The 13,710-nt window shown below is 39.4% G+C and overlaps 2 protein-coding genes across 3 annotated transcripts in view; both read left to right on the top strand.

The window, feature by feature from the left end:
• Exoc2 (exocyst complex component 2) overlaps positions 1-13,710 on the top strand; it is a 168,623-nt gene that overhangs the window by 22,156 nt on the left and 132,757 nt on the right. The gene's annotated exons all lie outside the window — the stretch shown is intronic.
• On the top strand, positions 4,017-5,185 carry Hus1b (HUS1 checkpoint clamp component B). Its single transcript, XM_036187153.1, has one exon. It carries the CDS (start codon positions 4,091-4,093, stop codon positions 4,919-4,921), a length of 831 nt encoding a protein of 276 aa, XP_036043046.1. The 5' UTR covers positions 4,017-4,090; the 3' UTR covers positions 4,922-5,185.

Below are 13,710 nucleotides of genomic sequence, written 5' to 3'. Positions count from 1 at the left end.
ACAATATACTACTGCTGTTTGTAGCTCATTTGCTACATTGGTCAAAGCCTTATTTGATGGTACTGCTTTAATTTTACCAATAAAAACACATACATTTCACAAAATACATACAGAATACAATATTTCTTTATGTTAATCTTTCTTTCGTAAATATGAATTTTAACACACAATGCACATACTTCTGGTTTTCAACTTTAATTCAATACATACATACATATTCTTTTAAAATACCTTTAATTTTTATGTTGCCCTTATATACTAAAGTTTGGGTATAGTATAAAGGCTATTCTTGAAGTTTAGTAATATAAATATTATAAAAAATACTTTGCAGTTTCTTGTCTGGGATGTGAGAAACTTGGAGATTACTCCCTTATGTTCTTCTAGTAAGAAAAACTTCAGTTTTTAAAATTTTTTAATATGAAAGACCCTAAGTTATCTCCTTCTTATATTTATCACCAGGCAGACTGCTGCCCTAAACATACAGAGACAAACAGGTAGATACAGAGGTTCGCCACTACCAGCATAGTAGCCCCTTCTCCATGGTTGCTTAGCACTGGGTTAGCCAGCGTATCATGGGCAACAATTTGGAGAAAAAACAAACATTACAACCGTGCTTAGGTACGACATGGATGTGAGCATTAATAGCTTACAACTACAATTATATGTCAAAGGCTGTAGTGAAAATAGTGCCTGATATAACAGATAAGTAATGTAAATTAATGTAAATAAACATTACATCCTACCTCATCCTGTTCCATTCCACCTTTTCCTCTCACCCCTTTTTATTCCAGTGTTGCAGCTCATCCCTTTGCTTTCTATCCCATTCTATCCTATTGTATCCTATCCTATCCAACATTTCATCCCATCCCTACATCCCATTTTCTCCCAATATTCTGTATTACCCCGTTCTACTTTTTCGGCTTGTTCCATTACGTCCTAAAATTCCATCCCATTCCAAAATTCCTTTCCATACCAACAACCTGCCCTTTCACCTGTGTTGGTCAGCTTCCTGTCACTATAATGATACACCCGAGACAATTACAAAGAGAAAAGGTTTATTTTGGTTTATATTCTTGAAGGTTTGAGGCCAGGCAGCACATTATGGCAGGCATGCATGGAGGAGCAACACCAATTCTCCCATATTCCAGGTTGCAGAAAGAAATAGAACAAAGGTGAGAATCCTACAATCTCTTTGAATGCATGCCCCAGTGGCCTGAGGGCTATGCCCCACCTTCTAAAGGTTCACTGCACCTCCCAGTAGCACTACCCTGGACATCAAGAGTTTAACACATCGACTTTTGTGGGACACTTAATGTCCAAGCTACAGTAGATGCTGACCTGAACATCCATCTCATGGACTTGGGCATCTGCAGTGTATTCAGTTCTAGCAGCAGGCTAGGTACCATATACTGTGCTCCCCTTCTTCTGGGACTGAAAATACAAGGGCCCTGTGGTAGATACAGCAAGTCTTGGAGTCATCTTCTATATGGTGGTCACTGGGTCCCTGCCTTGTAATGGATAGAACATAGTGTAAGTGCAGAAGCAGACAGATTATAATACATTCCCTTGTGTCTGTGATGTATGAAAACTTGAAATATCTGACCCTTAAAAATCTGATCATCAGGAAGACAAGTATGTTAGAGGAAATCCTGAGGGTACCCACAGACCACTGGAGGTCATGAAGAGTGTGGTGGGTCGAATGAGATGGCCCCCATAGGCTCATATGTGTGTTCTTAGTTTTGAGTTGGTGAACTCTTTGGGAGGGTTAGAAAATGTGTCCTTGCTGGCAGGCTTTGAGATTTGAAAAACTCAAGCCAGTCTCAGTCAGTCAGTCAGTCAGTCTGTCTGTCTGTCTGTCTCTCTCCTGCTGCTGCCTGTGGACCAAGGATATAAAGTTTTCAGATACTGCTCTAACCCCATGTCTGTCTGTTTTCCACCATGATAATAAATGGACTAATTTAAACTGTTAGCAAGCCCCCAATGTTTTCTTTTGAGTGGTAGTGGTGATGGTGCACACCTTTAATCCCAGCACTCTAGAGGCAGAGGCAGGCAGATCTCTTGAGTTCGAGTGCAGACGGGTCTGCAGAGGGAGTTCCAGCAGGACAGCCAGGGCTGTTACACAGAGAAACCCTGTCTCAAAAAGACCAAACCAAAACAAACCAAAACAAAAATGTTTTCTTTTAAAAGAGTTTATTGGTGAAATTATTAAGGCCACTCCACGTAGTTAAAAGGGAGGTTTATTTTGTGGGGTAACTCACAAATGAAGGGGTAGGTTGTAGGGTCTGGCAAAGGTATGGCGCAGTCTGGCGGTGTTCTCTGGAGAACTCTGCTCGGTCTACCTCCAGCATCCAGGGTCCCAGAACCAAGAGAGAGCCCTCCTCTCGATCCTGGGTCTTCGCTTCCTCCTCTGCCCCGCCTTGTGGGTGTGGCCATTACCGAAGCCTCAGTGGGGGTTGGAACTTCCAGGCCAAGGCTGGGATGGCGGCTACCCACTACAAGAGTTGCCTTAGTCTTAGTCTCTTTGCAGCAGACAGAAACCAAGACAAAGAGAAAGTGAAAGATCACATAGCGCCACTGATTGCTATAACCTCCTAGCCAAGATGCTGCTGCTTTTGGGCTAAGATTGGGATGCGATTCGGGACTCATTTTGGGCCAGAAGTAAGATGAAGAAGTAGCCAGTTGTCAGATTGTGGGCTCCTAGAGACCTGAGTTAGAGGCTTCGCCATCACTATGGAATCCCTGTCTAGTTGGGAGCAGTGGGGCTGAACAAACATTCTGTTGTAATACAGTGAGTGAATCTACGAGTTTGAGCTGCATACTCAGTATTTCATGACTCAGGACTCTAGGAGCAAAGAGAAAAGACAAATACACTGAACACATACAGATCTACTATTTTTTAAGTACAAAGAGCATCATAAACAATATGAAAGCCAAGAACTAATCTGGGAAGTGTTTACAGGGACAGAGGGTTCATGTTCTTGCCAGAGATTTTATTCTTTTGTTATTCATCTGTTTATTTGAGGTCAAATCTCACTATATAGCTTAGACTTGCCTTGGAATGTAACCCTAGCTTTCCTTAAACCTGTGTTCCTTCCTGCCTCTAGCTTCCAGTGTTAGAATTATTGGCATGTGTCACCAGCTGGACCTTACCAGAGACCTTAAAAATCAAGCAACAAACTCCATAAAAAGTCATGAAAGTAAAATTCATATGCATATCTTGCAAGTTGAAGCTGTGTTATTCTACCCATCCCATTGCCACATACAAAATAGATTGTTATGCGATGGTGCTGTTGGGAAGGTATGTTGATAGAATTTTCTGTGATGGCTTGGTAACAGAAGAATTTTATGTGTACATGCTGTGACCAGGAGTTTCCCTTTAAATTTAATGCAAGTAAATATTGACAAAAGTAAAAGTATTTTGTATAACATTCATTATTATCCTACTAATAGGTCAGAATTGGACCATGTGAATTCCTCTTGTGAAATAATTATTTTATCAGTATAATGGAACACCAAGCAGCCAGTTACTGTTTATTGGTATGGAATGATGCCCATTTTATATATGTATTTTAGGTGCAAATATCAGGTCGTAAAGTGCATGTCTAAGTTACCACATTGTATGGCACATGTAGTGACATTTGCAAGTGATGTCCGGATTGAACAAGGCTACATATATAAATATATATTTATATATTTGGTGTATGTGTGTATCAAAATGTTTTAAAAGGGCTGGTTGTTTCACTGTGGTCACACTGTGAAGAGTGTCCTTCTTATGAGCAGACCAGAAGCAGTGAAGCATTCAAATAGAGCAGGTAGGTGGGAAGGTGAGGATAGGTGCAGAGGCCATCCTTCCATAGCGATTGCCCTAAGTGGCCTCAGGTGGAAGTGGGCCTGCATGCAGGTGGAACCCAAGTGTAGGCAGTGCTGGGGCTGGAGGGAGGGGCGGCAGGGCGCACCCCAGGCCGGGTAGGTGAGCCAGCTGCGCCCCAGGCCGGAAGGGTAAGCGGGCGCACTCCAGGCCGGAAGCGTGAACCAGCTGCCTTGTCTGTCAGCTTTCTCCTCACAGCACTCCGTCTACCAGCTAGGCACCATGAAGTTTCGGGCCAGGATCACCGGCAAGAGTTTTCTGGAGCTCTTCATCCAGGTCAGCGGCACCGTAGCGAAGCTGGCCAAGGTCTGTGTGCTCCGAGTGTGTCCTGACAGACTGTGCTTCTGCCCCACAGGGCTGCTGGGTGAGGCCCAGCTGTGGGGTGAGGTGAGGCGGGGAGTCTTCCGCCACTTCTGCATGGAGGGTGTTTCGGAGGAATTCAACGAGATCTATCTAGAGCTGAAGTCTGAGCATCTGGCCAGAGCTGTGAGGAATGCGGGCAGCGCTTCATCCCTGAAGCTCCAGCTCACCAACAAGCGTCGTCCCTGCCTCACTGTGGTGGTGGAGCTGGCGTCGTGCCCCGGCCACACCCGTGCCATGGTCCACGATTTGCCTGTGAAGGTGCTTCCCAGAAGGTGGTGGAAAGAGTACACAGAGCCCCGGGTTCGGGCCTCGGATGTGAGTGTTTATCTGCCGGCTTTGAAGACCCTGAAGAACATGGTGGAGAGGATGGCAAACATGGGCGATCGGGTGCTGGTGGAAGCAAATCTAAACGGCAGAATGAACTTGAGTGTAGAAACTGATGTCGTGACTATTAAAAGCTATTTTAAAAATCTTGGAAATCCCCCAAAGGCCGTTCGGGGTATGACTCAAGGTAAAGACCCAGAGAACATGGTGCAAGTGAGGGTGGACAATAGGAAGCTTCTGCTGTTTTTCGAAGGACAGCAGATAAACCCCACAATGGCCTTATGTAATATTTTGAGCAATACTCTGCTTCATCTTGTTTTGGTTCATGATGATATCTCTCTTCAATATTTTATTCCTGCTTCATAAATATTCAAGCAGCCCTAATTTTCTTCTTCAAAGAAATCTTAATTTAAGATCTTTCCAGAACTGAAACGCTGAGTTCTTTGAATTAAGAGGCAACACCCCCATGGATTATGTAGGGTATTTATTTTGTTGAGTACTCTCTTTGTAAAGTGTTCAGAAACAAATGGAGAAATAATTGGATAGTTCGTGTGCTTGTTTTTTTGGCTTTGACAGTTAAATTATATTCAACTTAGTTATTTTGTAAAAAAAGAATTATAATAAAATAAAATAACTGAATCCTGAAACAATTGTCTTATTATGAAATACTATTGTGAAAAATGAGAAATTTCTCCTTTTAAAATAAACATACATTATTTTGAGAGACTTAATTTAATGAACTCAGTCTCTCTGAAAGGTATAAGATGGATTTTTGTACTTGTGCTTATAACACATATTTGTTAAAATATGTTTTGTCTGGTTTCAGTTTTGGGGGCCATTTTGAGAGAATTCCAAGATCTTCAGGTTTTGTGCCTATGCTGGAACAGTCTATATCTGACTATTGAACAATATAGATTTGAATTGCTTTGGTCTACTGATAGATTGCTTTTTGTGTGTGGATATTTGTAACCTTTTTTTTTTTAATTCAGAGGAGCCCTGCAGCATAAAATACTTTAATAAAATACATAAATATATGTAGATTATAGTCTTGACATTCAGTACTATAAAGTATATATACATCTGCAAAGTTAACATTTATTAATTCTTAAGCACACAGATTAAACATGGTGCCATTCACAATGGAGACAAATGATAGATATGCAATATGACCACATAATATTAGCTGTGGTACATACTATAGTACTGTAAATTAATAGCCACCTCACGTTGTGGGAAGTCTGAAGTTATTTACAAATTTTCTGTTGCATAGAGTTGGCACCTATAACCTTTAGCTGTTCAAGGTAAAACAGTGTATGGTTGTGGATTTATCATATACAAAGTTTGAGTTGGCTATTTATTTCTCATATTGTATTTACTTAAGAGAATATTGTGTGACTTTTCTTGGGGAGATAGGAACAAGTATATGTTTACTGCAGATAGGGAGGACATCTAAAAGCCTAAGGAGATTCAGTCCAAGTATAGTTTAGAGAATCTGGGAATGTATTTGGGGTTATAGGATCATGGATGACTGAAAGGCAGCTGTGTCACTGAAAAGTCCACCCTGGAAAGCCGAATCCCTGGAACTCCCTGCTCATCTTGAACCAAGATGTTGCTTATGGGTAATTTTTGAATAGACCAAGTTTCCAGTTTTTATTTTTCCTTTTGTCCATGGTGTCCCATTATTTCCACTTAGAGAATAATTATTTATTTTTGTATATGAGTGCTTTTCCTTTTCCTGCATGCATGTAAGTGCATTGTGTGTGTGTGTGTGTGTGTGTGTGTGTGTGTGTGTGTGTGTGCGCGCCTCATGTCTGTGGAGGCCAGAACAGGGAATTGAATCTCCCGGAACTCGAGTTACAGACCATTGTAAGCTGATGTAGGTGATGGACCTGAACCTGGGTCCTCTCGAAGAGCAAGTTCTCTCAACTTTGAGCAATTGCCCCAGAAAATAAGTCCTGGTATTTCATTACTTGAGGAATCGAAGATATTAGAAAGTGTTAGTGCAATGATGAACAGTCTCATTGAGATTAGGTTTGTTATTTCATATTAAATTTTAGTTTTATAAATAATAGTTAAATTAAGGCTGTGGACTTGGTAGCTTTTATTTTGTGTATTTAGCAAATTCTCATGACTATATTTTAAGATCAGTAATGAATAATTTCATATTGGTTTTGATGATGGAATATTTAGAGTTATTTCTAGTTGTTTTGCTTATTTCTCAATTTCACCTGTGTTATGGAAAGGACACAAACATTGAACCTAGACAAATAAGTTGAAATTGTCTCATTAAAGTCTCTTGATTCAGGGAGATAGACAATTGTTTTCTAAAGGTTCTCAATAGTAGTCTTTACATTATTGGTGAATAGCCATTTCAGAGACTTTAAACTCTGAAACAGTTTATTTCTCACTTTTGAGTCAGATGTGTGCGTTTATTTTGGTGAATATTTTAGAAATGTGAGGCTTATGTGTAAAAGCCATTTTGGAAAGCTTAAGGATCTCCAGGTTGTGTGTGTGTGTGTGTGTGTGTGTGTGTGTGTGTGTGTGTGTGTGTTCTATAACACAGACATGGTGATTTCTTTTGGTAAGGTCCAACACCATGTCCAAAGCAACTTTAGAAAGGAGGATATTTTGGCTTGTGGTTTTTAGAATGATAAGAATCCATCATGGTAGGGAATCTTGGCAGCAGGCGACAGTTGAGGTGCAGATAGCTAAAATTTATTGCATATCACTGGGGCACAGTTTGTTCATATGAAGGACTTGGCATTCATTGGATTGATGTAATGTCTTCTTTCTTCGTGAATACCAGTACATCCTTTCTGCTAACCAAAGTCACCATTCTCAAGGATTACCGACGGTAACATTTCTGTCATCTTTCCCCTCTAATGTCAATGGTAATTACGTACTTTCATTAAGTTGTCATGTTACTGTATTTCTGGCAACAAAGGAAGCAGAACATTTGAATTAGAAATTTAGTTCTTCACGTGAACTAGACCAGATTCTGAAAGTAGTCCAAAAAAGTCACATGCTTATCCAATTTGGCCTGTAACTTCAAGTGTGTCAGTGAGCTAATTAAATCACTCAAAGGACCCAGTTTTCCATGCCTGTGGGAGCCCATTTTCAGGTTTCCTAGTAGCTTTACTCAGCAGGTCTGCATAGAGAGGATGATTGGACCATGGGCCTGAGTGCATGTGTCTGAGATGGTCTGCACATGGCTGTCCTGGATGGAGGTCTTTTGCTCCACCCCTTGGCATGGCTACAAATACCCTGGGGCAGAGACAGCGAGGACCTGATGGAATGGGTTTCAGGCCCTCTCGAGGCTATCCTGTATTTTCTATCTGTTTATCTTTGCAATCTAAACCCTTCTGTCTAATATTTCCTGCTGCTCCCACTCAAGAGCAGTCTGGGAAATGTGGGGGTGGTGGGTACCCCCCATGCCAATTAAAGGAGGGGTTTCTTTTGTCAAGAATTGGTGTGTGGATGGTAATCCATGAGACAAATTAATTATTCAGCCTTTCCTAGTCTGTTTTCCATGCATTACGTGTTATTGTTCTTTGGGACAATATGGTTACTTGTTAAAACAGTTGTTAGAACTCCCACCCCCCAAATATATGTCTTTGTGGGTCCTTAAATTTTTATTAATATATTACCAGGCTAAGTTCCTCATTGTAGTTTCCAAGCATATACTTAAGTATTTGAAAACTCAGGTCTGCTTTCAGAGGGCTAGTCAGCAGTACTTATGACTTTAAAAGAAAAAATTATTTGTAAACTGCTATTTTATATAAATTAACTATTTACTTTTAGGCTACTGATTATCTCTTTTATTTAAAATCAGTTTATTGGTTGCTTTGTGCATTTTGATAATGTTAGGTAGAAATATATTTATCGTGAGATTTTTTTTATTAACACGAGCTAAATAGGATGTCTAGCTGTTGTGTTTGTGTTTTAATTTAAAATAATATCAAAGCATTATTTTTGATAACTTTGTTTTGAGATAACTTCAAAACTAAAAAAATTCAAGAATATTAAAAGTAACGGTTCTTGCCAAGCCCTTAACCAGATTATCACATACTCCTTTTGGGCCCATTTTCTTTATCTTTTCCATTTACCTGTTTATTTTGTCTGATGCCATTTGAAAAGAAAATACTTCCTAAATACTTTAGTATGTAGTCACTAAGCACAGGGTTCATATTGTCACAGTACAGTTGTATTAAGTACATTACTTCCTAAAAACTTCAGTACGCACTTCCTAAGCATAGGGTTCATATTGCATAGTGCAGTTATATCAAGTACAGCACTTCCTAAATACTTCAGTATAGAGTCACTAAGCACATGGGTTCATATTGTCATAGTACTATTATCTGCCTTAGAAAGTTTAACACTGATACCATACTGCCTAATTCCAAGTTCAAATACAGTAGGCACAATCCTTCCAGCTATGTAGTTGATAGAAAATGTCCTGATCTGGAATCCCATCCAGTAATCATTACTAGATGTAATGGATATTTAACTCTAATGTTCTGTAAGTGGATCCACCACTCAGTCTTTTAAAATTTTTCCTTGACCCTGGCACTTTGCAAGTGTACCTTGCAATTCTTTTATAAAATTGTTTGCTTTTCATTATAGATTTATCTAATATTCTTACTAATTTGGTTTGGGCATTATACCAGTTTCCCTTAGAAGTTCATTTATAGGGAGATGTTTAAATGCTATGTAACTATCCATTTTTTAAACCATGTACTTATTAATTTTAGTGTTCCCTGAATGATTTTTCTTTGTAATTATGTATTAGTGGTCATAAGATAGTAAAAGACTTTCCACAGTAATCATTCTGTGAATCTGTTCACTGATTATATTACTAGGATAGAGTTGTATTTTTTGAAAACATAGAGAACCTATTGCAACTAGTTTTGTTTTGTTTTTTCTTCAGTGTGTGCTTTTAAAAGCAGGCAAGGGGTGCAGGAACACCCAAGAGAGGCCTTTCTTGTATTGGGCCTAATATTGTAACACTGGGAGACAGAACAGAAAAGCCCCTGGACAGTTTCCTTCGGATCTAAATTTTCCCGGGTTTGGACGCTAGTTCTCTTCTGGTTAGGTCCCTCACCCTTGACACATCTCCACTGTCCTTGGTCACTTCTTTACTGGGACATGCCAGTGTGTCAGAGCTTTTCTTATATAAGTCCTCTTCTATACATAAGGGCCATCTTTCTGGAAAGAATTTTAATAGTTTGTTGCGTGCAAGGAGATTCAGAGCACATGGCCTTTCTGAAGATATCATTCCTTAGGTGATTTCAGCTTGAAGTACTCACTATGGCAAGTGCCTAAGTACTTCTACCAGTTGTATGCATTATATACATGTTTACTTATATGACTTATGTGTTATAGATATGTTTATTATTATTCATATAAAACTTACTTAGAAATAGGTCTCACTGTATAGCCCAGACTACTACTTCAGCTTCTGGGATTACAGATGTGTGCCATCATCTCCCCAAATAGAGTTTATTTATCTTCTGTGAAGTGTCTTCAAATCTTCTGCTTATTTAAAAATATTTTGCTATTAAGTTGCACCAATTCTTTGTATAAGCTACTTAGTGTTTTATATATATAAAATGAAATTTTTTTTCTCCCCAGGAAACTTAGTAAAGAAAAAAAAATCAGTTTTAAAATAACTTCTGGTCCATGAATTGTGATGTAGATCGTCTATTATCCCTGTTCGAATTTTTTTTCTTTTTGTATAAGTTCTTTATGTTTGTTTGCTCATAATAATATTTCCAATTAAAAAAAATTTTTTTTGACACAAAGGCTCATTTGTACCAGGCAAAGTCACTATGTAGCCAAGGATGACCTTGAACTTCTGATCATCTTGCCTGTATCTCTCAAGTTCTGAACTTACATGCAAGGACTACCACCCTCAGTTTATGCAATGTTGGGGATCCAACTCAGGTCTCTATGCATGCTAGACAAGCATTATCAGCTAGCTGAACTACATCTGTAGCTTGTAAATAGAATTTGAAAAATTTTTATTTTTCAATAGTTTCCTCCTAGAATATTTTAAATAGCCGAATTTTAAAGGTTCATTTGTATTATTTTTAATTATGTATATGTATATGCATGTGAGTATGTGCCCACACAGGCTAGAGGCATCAAATTGTCCTGGAACTGGAGTTAAAGGTGGTTGTGAACTGTTCAACATGGTACTTGGAACCAGACTTGGGTCCTGTGCAAGAGCAGTATGTGCTCTTAACTGCTGAGCCATTTCTCCATCCCTAAACAACTGATTTTTATATATAGATGCTAATTCTAATACAATTAACCTCAGTTATTAGTGCTGAGTTGATTTAGTACAGTTGATTTTGCACTTTTTCTGCTTGTGATCTCTATTTCTGAGATGTTTATAGGCATATAAAGTTGATATATAAACACTTTCTGATAACAAAGCATAAAGAAGTTTCTTTTGAGCTGGGCAGTGGCATCTGCCTTTAATCCCAGCACTCGGGATGCAGAGCCAGGTGGATCTCTGTGATTTTGGGGCCAGCCTGGTTTACAGAGCGGGATCCAGGACAGGCACCAAAACTACACAGAGAAACCCTGTCTTGAAAAGAAAAAAAAAAAAAAAAAAAAGAATTTTTTTTTGAAACAGTCTTTTGATACAGAATTTTGCCAGTTATTAAGGATGAATATCAACTTGCATATTAATGAAATGGATGTGTTTGTTAATATTTACATAAGGAATTAAGAATTGGCTAACCATTTGCTGCTGTAGGATGTAGAGCATCTCCAGCACTTTTAGAAATGATTGTTATTCTGGTTTTGAGTATGAATGAAGTGGCTGAAGATGGATGAGGAGAGGTAGAAGAGTCTAGTTCTGACAAGTTTTAAATACAGCACAAAGTATTTTGTGAACTGTGGGTATCTTACAAAGGTTTTTCAAAGCAAGGATTGCTGTGGAATGTCGTTCTGTATGCTGTAAATATGTGTTGCTCTGATTGGTTGATAAATCAAACGCTGATTGGCTAGTAGCCAGGCAGGAAGTATAGGTGGACAAGTAGACGAGAATTCTGGGAAGAGGAGGAGTCGCCAGCCAGACACAGAGGAAGCAAGATGACAAGGCAGAACTGAGAAAAGGTACCAAGCCATGTGACTTAACATAGATAAGAATTATGGGTTAATTTAAGTGTAAGAGCTAGTCAGTAATAAGCCTGAGCTAATGGCAGAGCAGTTATAATTGATATAAGCTTCTGAGTGATTGTTGTATAAGCAGGCCATGGGACTGGTTGTAGTATTAAGGCAACTCCATGTAGTTAAAAGGGAGGTTTATTTTGTGGAGTAACTTACAAGGGATAGGTTACAGGGTCTGGGAAAGGTATAACGCTGTCCAGTGGTGTTCTCTGGAGAACTCTACTCGATCTACCGCCAGCATCCGGGATCCAGGAACCAAGAGAGCCAGCACATCCAGATCTGGGGTCTTAAGGGCTCCTATCTTGATCTCGCCTTACAGGCGTGACAGTTAACAAAGCCTCAATGGGGGTAGTACCTACAGGTCAAAGCTGGAACAGCTACCCACTACACGGGACTGTGGGGGCTTGGTGGGACCTGAGCAATATCTGACTACAAAGGATGAAATTGATTAGATGCTTAATTGGAGAACTAATCGATAATTTCTGAGAGTGGAGGGTACTGGGCAGAGCAACCAGAAAAGAACGAAAGCCTAAACTAGGTAAGAGAGATTGACATTTAGATTCTGACAGAAAGGTTTTGACTGTTTATTTGATCAGGGCAAGGGGAAGGTGCCACACGAAAGGAGAGGATTCAGGATAGCCTTAAATCATCCTAGTTGAATGAGTGATAATCGCATTTGGCTTTTAAAAAAAGTGGTGTTAGGCTATTTTGTATGTAAAAGAATTTACATAGGTGTCATTAAGTCATTGGCTATGTGATTGAACTTAGTTCCATGGCCTTCTCCATAGGTAGGTGTATGGCTTTCGCTTTGCCCAAAACTTCAGTCCTGGAATCATGGCCACCTGGCAGGACACAGTCATCTTGTTTCCCTGGAGGCTCTTCCTTCCTTGCCTGGCAGATGATGTTTTCCTGGATCTTCACATGGTCTTTTCTCAGCGTGTTTCCTGAATGACTTCTTTAAGAACACTGGTCATATTGGATTACAGAACCCCAGTGACCTAATTTTATCTTTCTTATCCCTTTAAAGTCTCTTGTTTCCTAGGTCACAATCTGAGGTATCTGGGTTTAGACTTCAGTGTCTTAAGTTTGGATGAAGGACATGGGAAAGTCATGTGTGACCTTGCAGAATGTTGTTTGTCTCCCCTCTCTCTCTCCCATAGTTTTTTTGATTTGTTGGTTGTTCTATATTTTAGGGTGAGACTGTTGACAACTGATTGAATTTAGTTTGTGTGTGCATAGTTTTAACTATATGTTACTTGTGACAGCTGGGGACATGCTCATGCATGATCTTTGGGTTTTTTCTCCTATACAAGAGTGCAGTGGGTTCTCACACCAGGAGCAGTGCTGTAAGAACAGGAGGTAGACAACTTTAAGGATCCCACTTTACTACCCAGGTTCCCTCTGATCTCTGTTTTCAACCTGTCCTGACCCTCCCACACCCATCCTGTGACTTAAGAAACCAAACTTCTGATCTACCTGACTATGTAGAAGGAAAGAGGGAACCAGGATCCAGCTTCCTGGTCTATAATCATGCATATAACCAGCAAGTTTTTGCTTTTGCTTGTGAGTCTGGTCCCCACCTTCTGAAGCATCTAAATCTCCGAATCTTTGGGGAACACAGGGTTTATTAGTTACCTGCCATATGTCATGTTCTGTTTCAAAGGATTGTCTATGTAATCTGTATACTAACCTTATAGAGTGGGTTCTACCATTAGCTTCATTTTGCATACAAAAAAGCACCACTCAATTAGAACAGAATTAGTAAATCTGAGTATAGAATTTGAGCATACCTCCATTTGTCTTCCCAATGTGCATTTTCATTCATGCTGCTTGTTCTAAGCAGTAAGGAAGTATGTGCTTCTGCCCATAAATCTATGCCATAAGTTTTCAGAAAGCATTGGTAGTTCATATAAGGACATTTGTATTATGAGTTGTATGTATATGTATTTAGTGTGTGATAGAAAATGTAAACTATA

The sequence above is a fragment of the Onychomys torridus genome, chromosome 5, assembly GCF_903995425.1.
Source record: "Onychomys torridus chromosome 5, mOncTor1.1, whole genome shotgun sequence".
In the NCBI taxonomy this organism is placed as follows: Eukaryota; Metazoa; Chordata; class Mammalia; order Rodentia; family Cricetidae; genus Onychomys; species Onychomys torridus.
Note: the sequence above shows the minus strand (reverse complement) of the source record. Positions and strands in the feature narration are given on the sequence as shown.

What these genes read in the sequence shown, in the direction of transcription:
- Hus1b (XM_036187153.1), top strand. Translation starts at nt 4,091, where the DNA reads ATGAAGTTTCGGGCCAGGATCACCGGCAAGAGTTTTCTGGAGCTCTTC.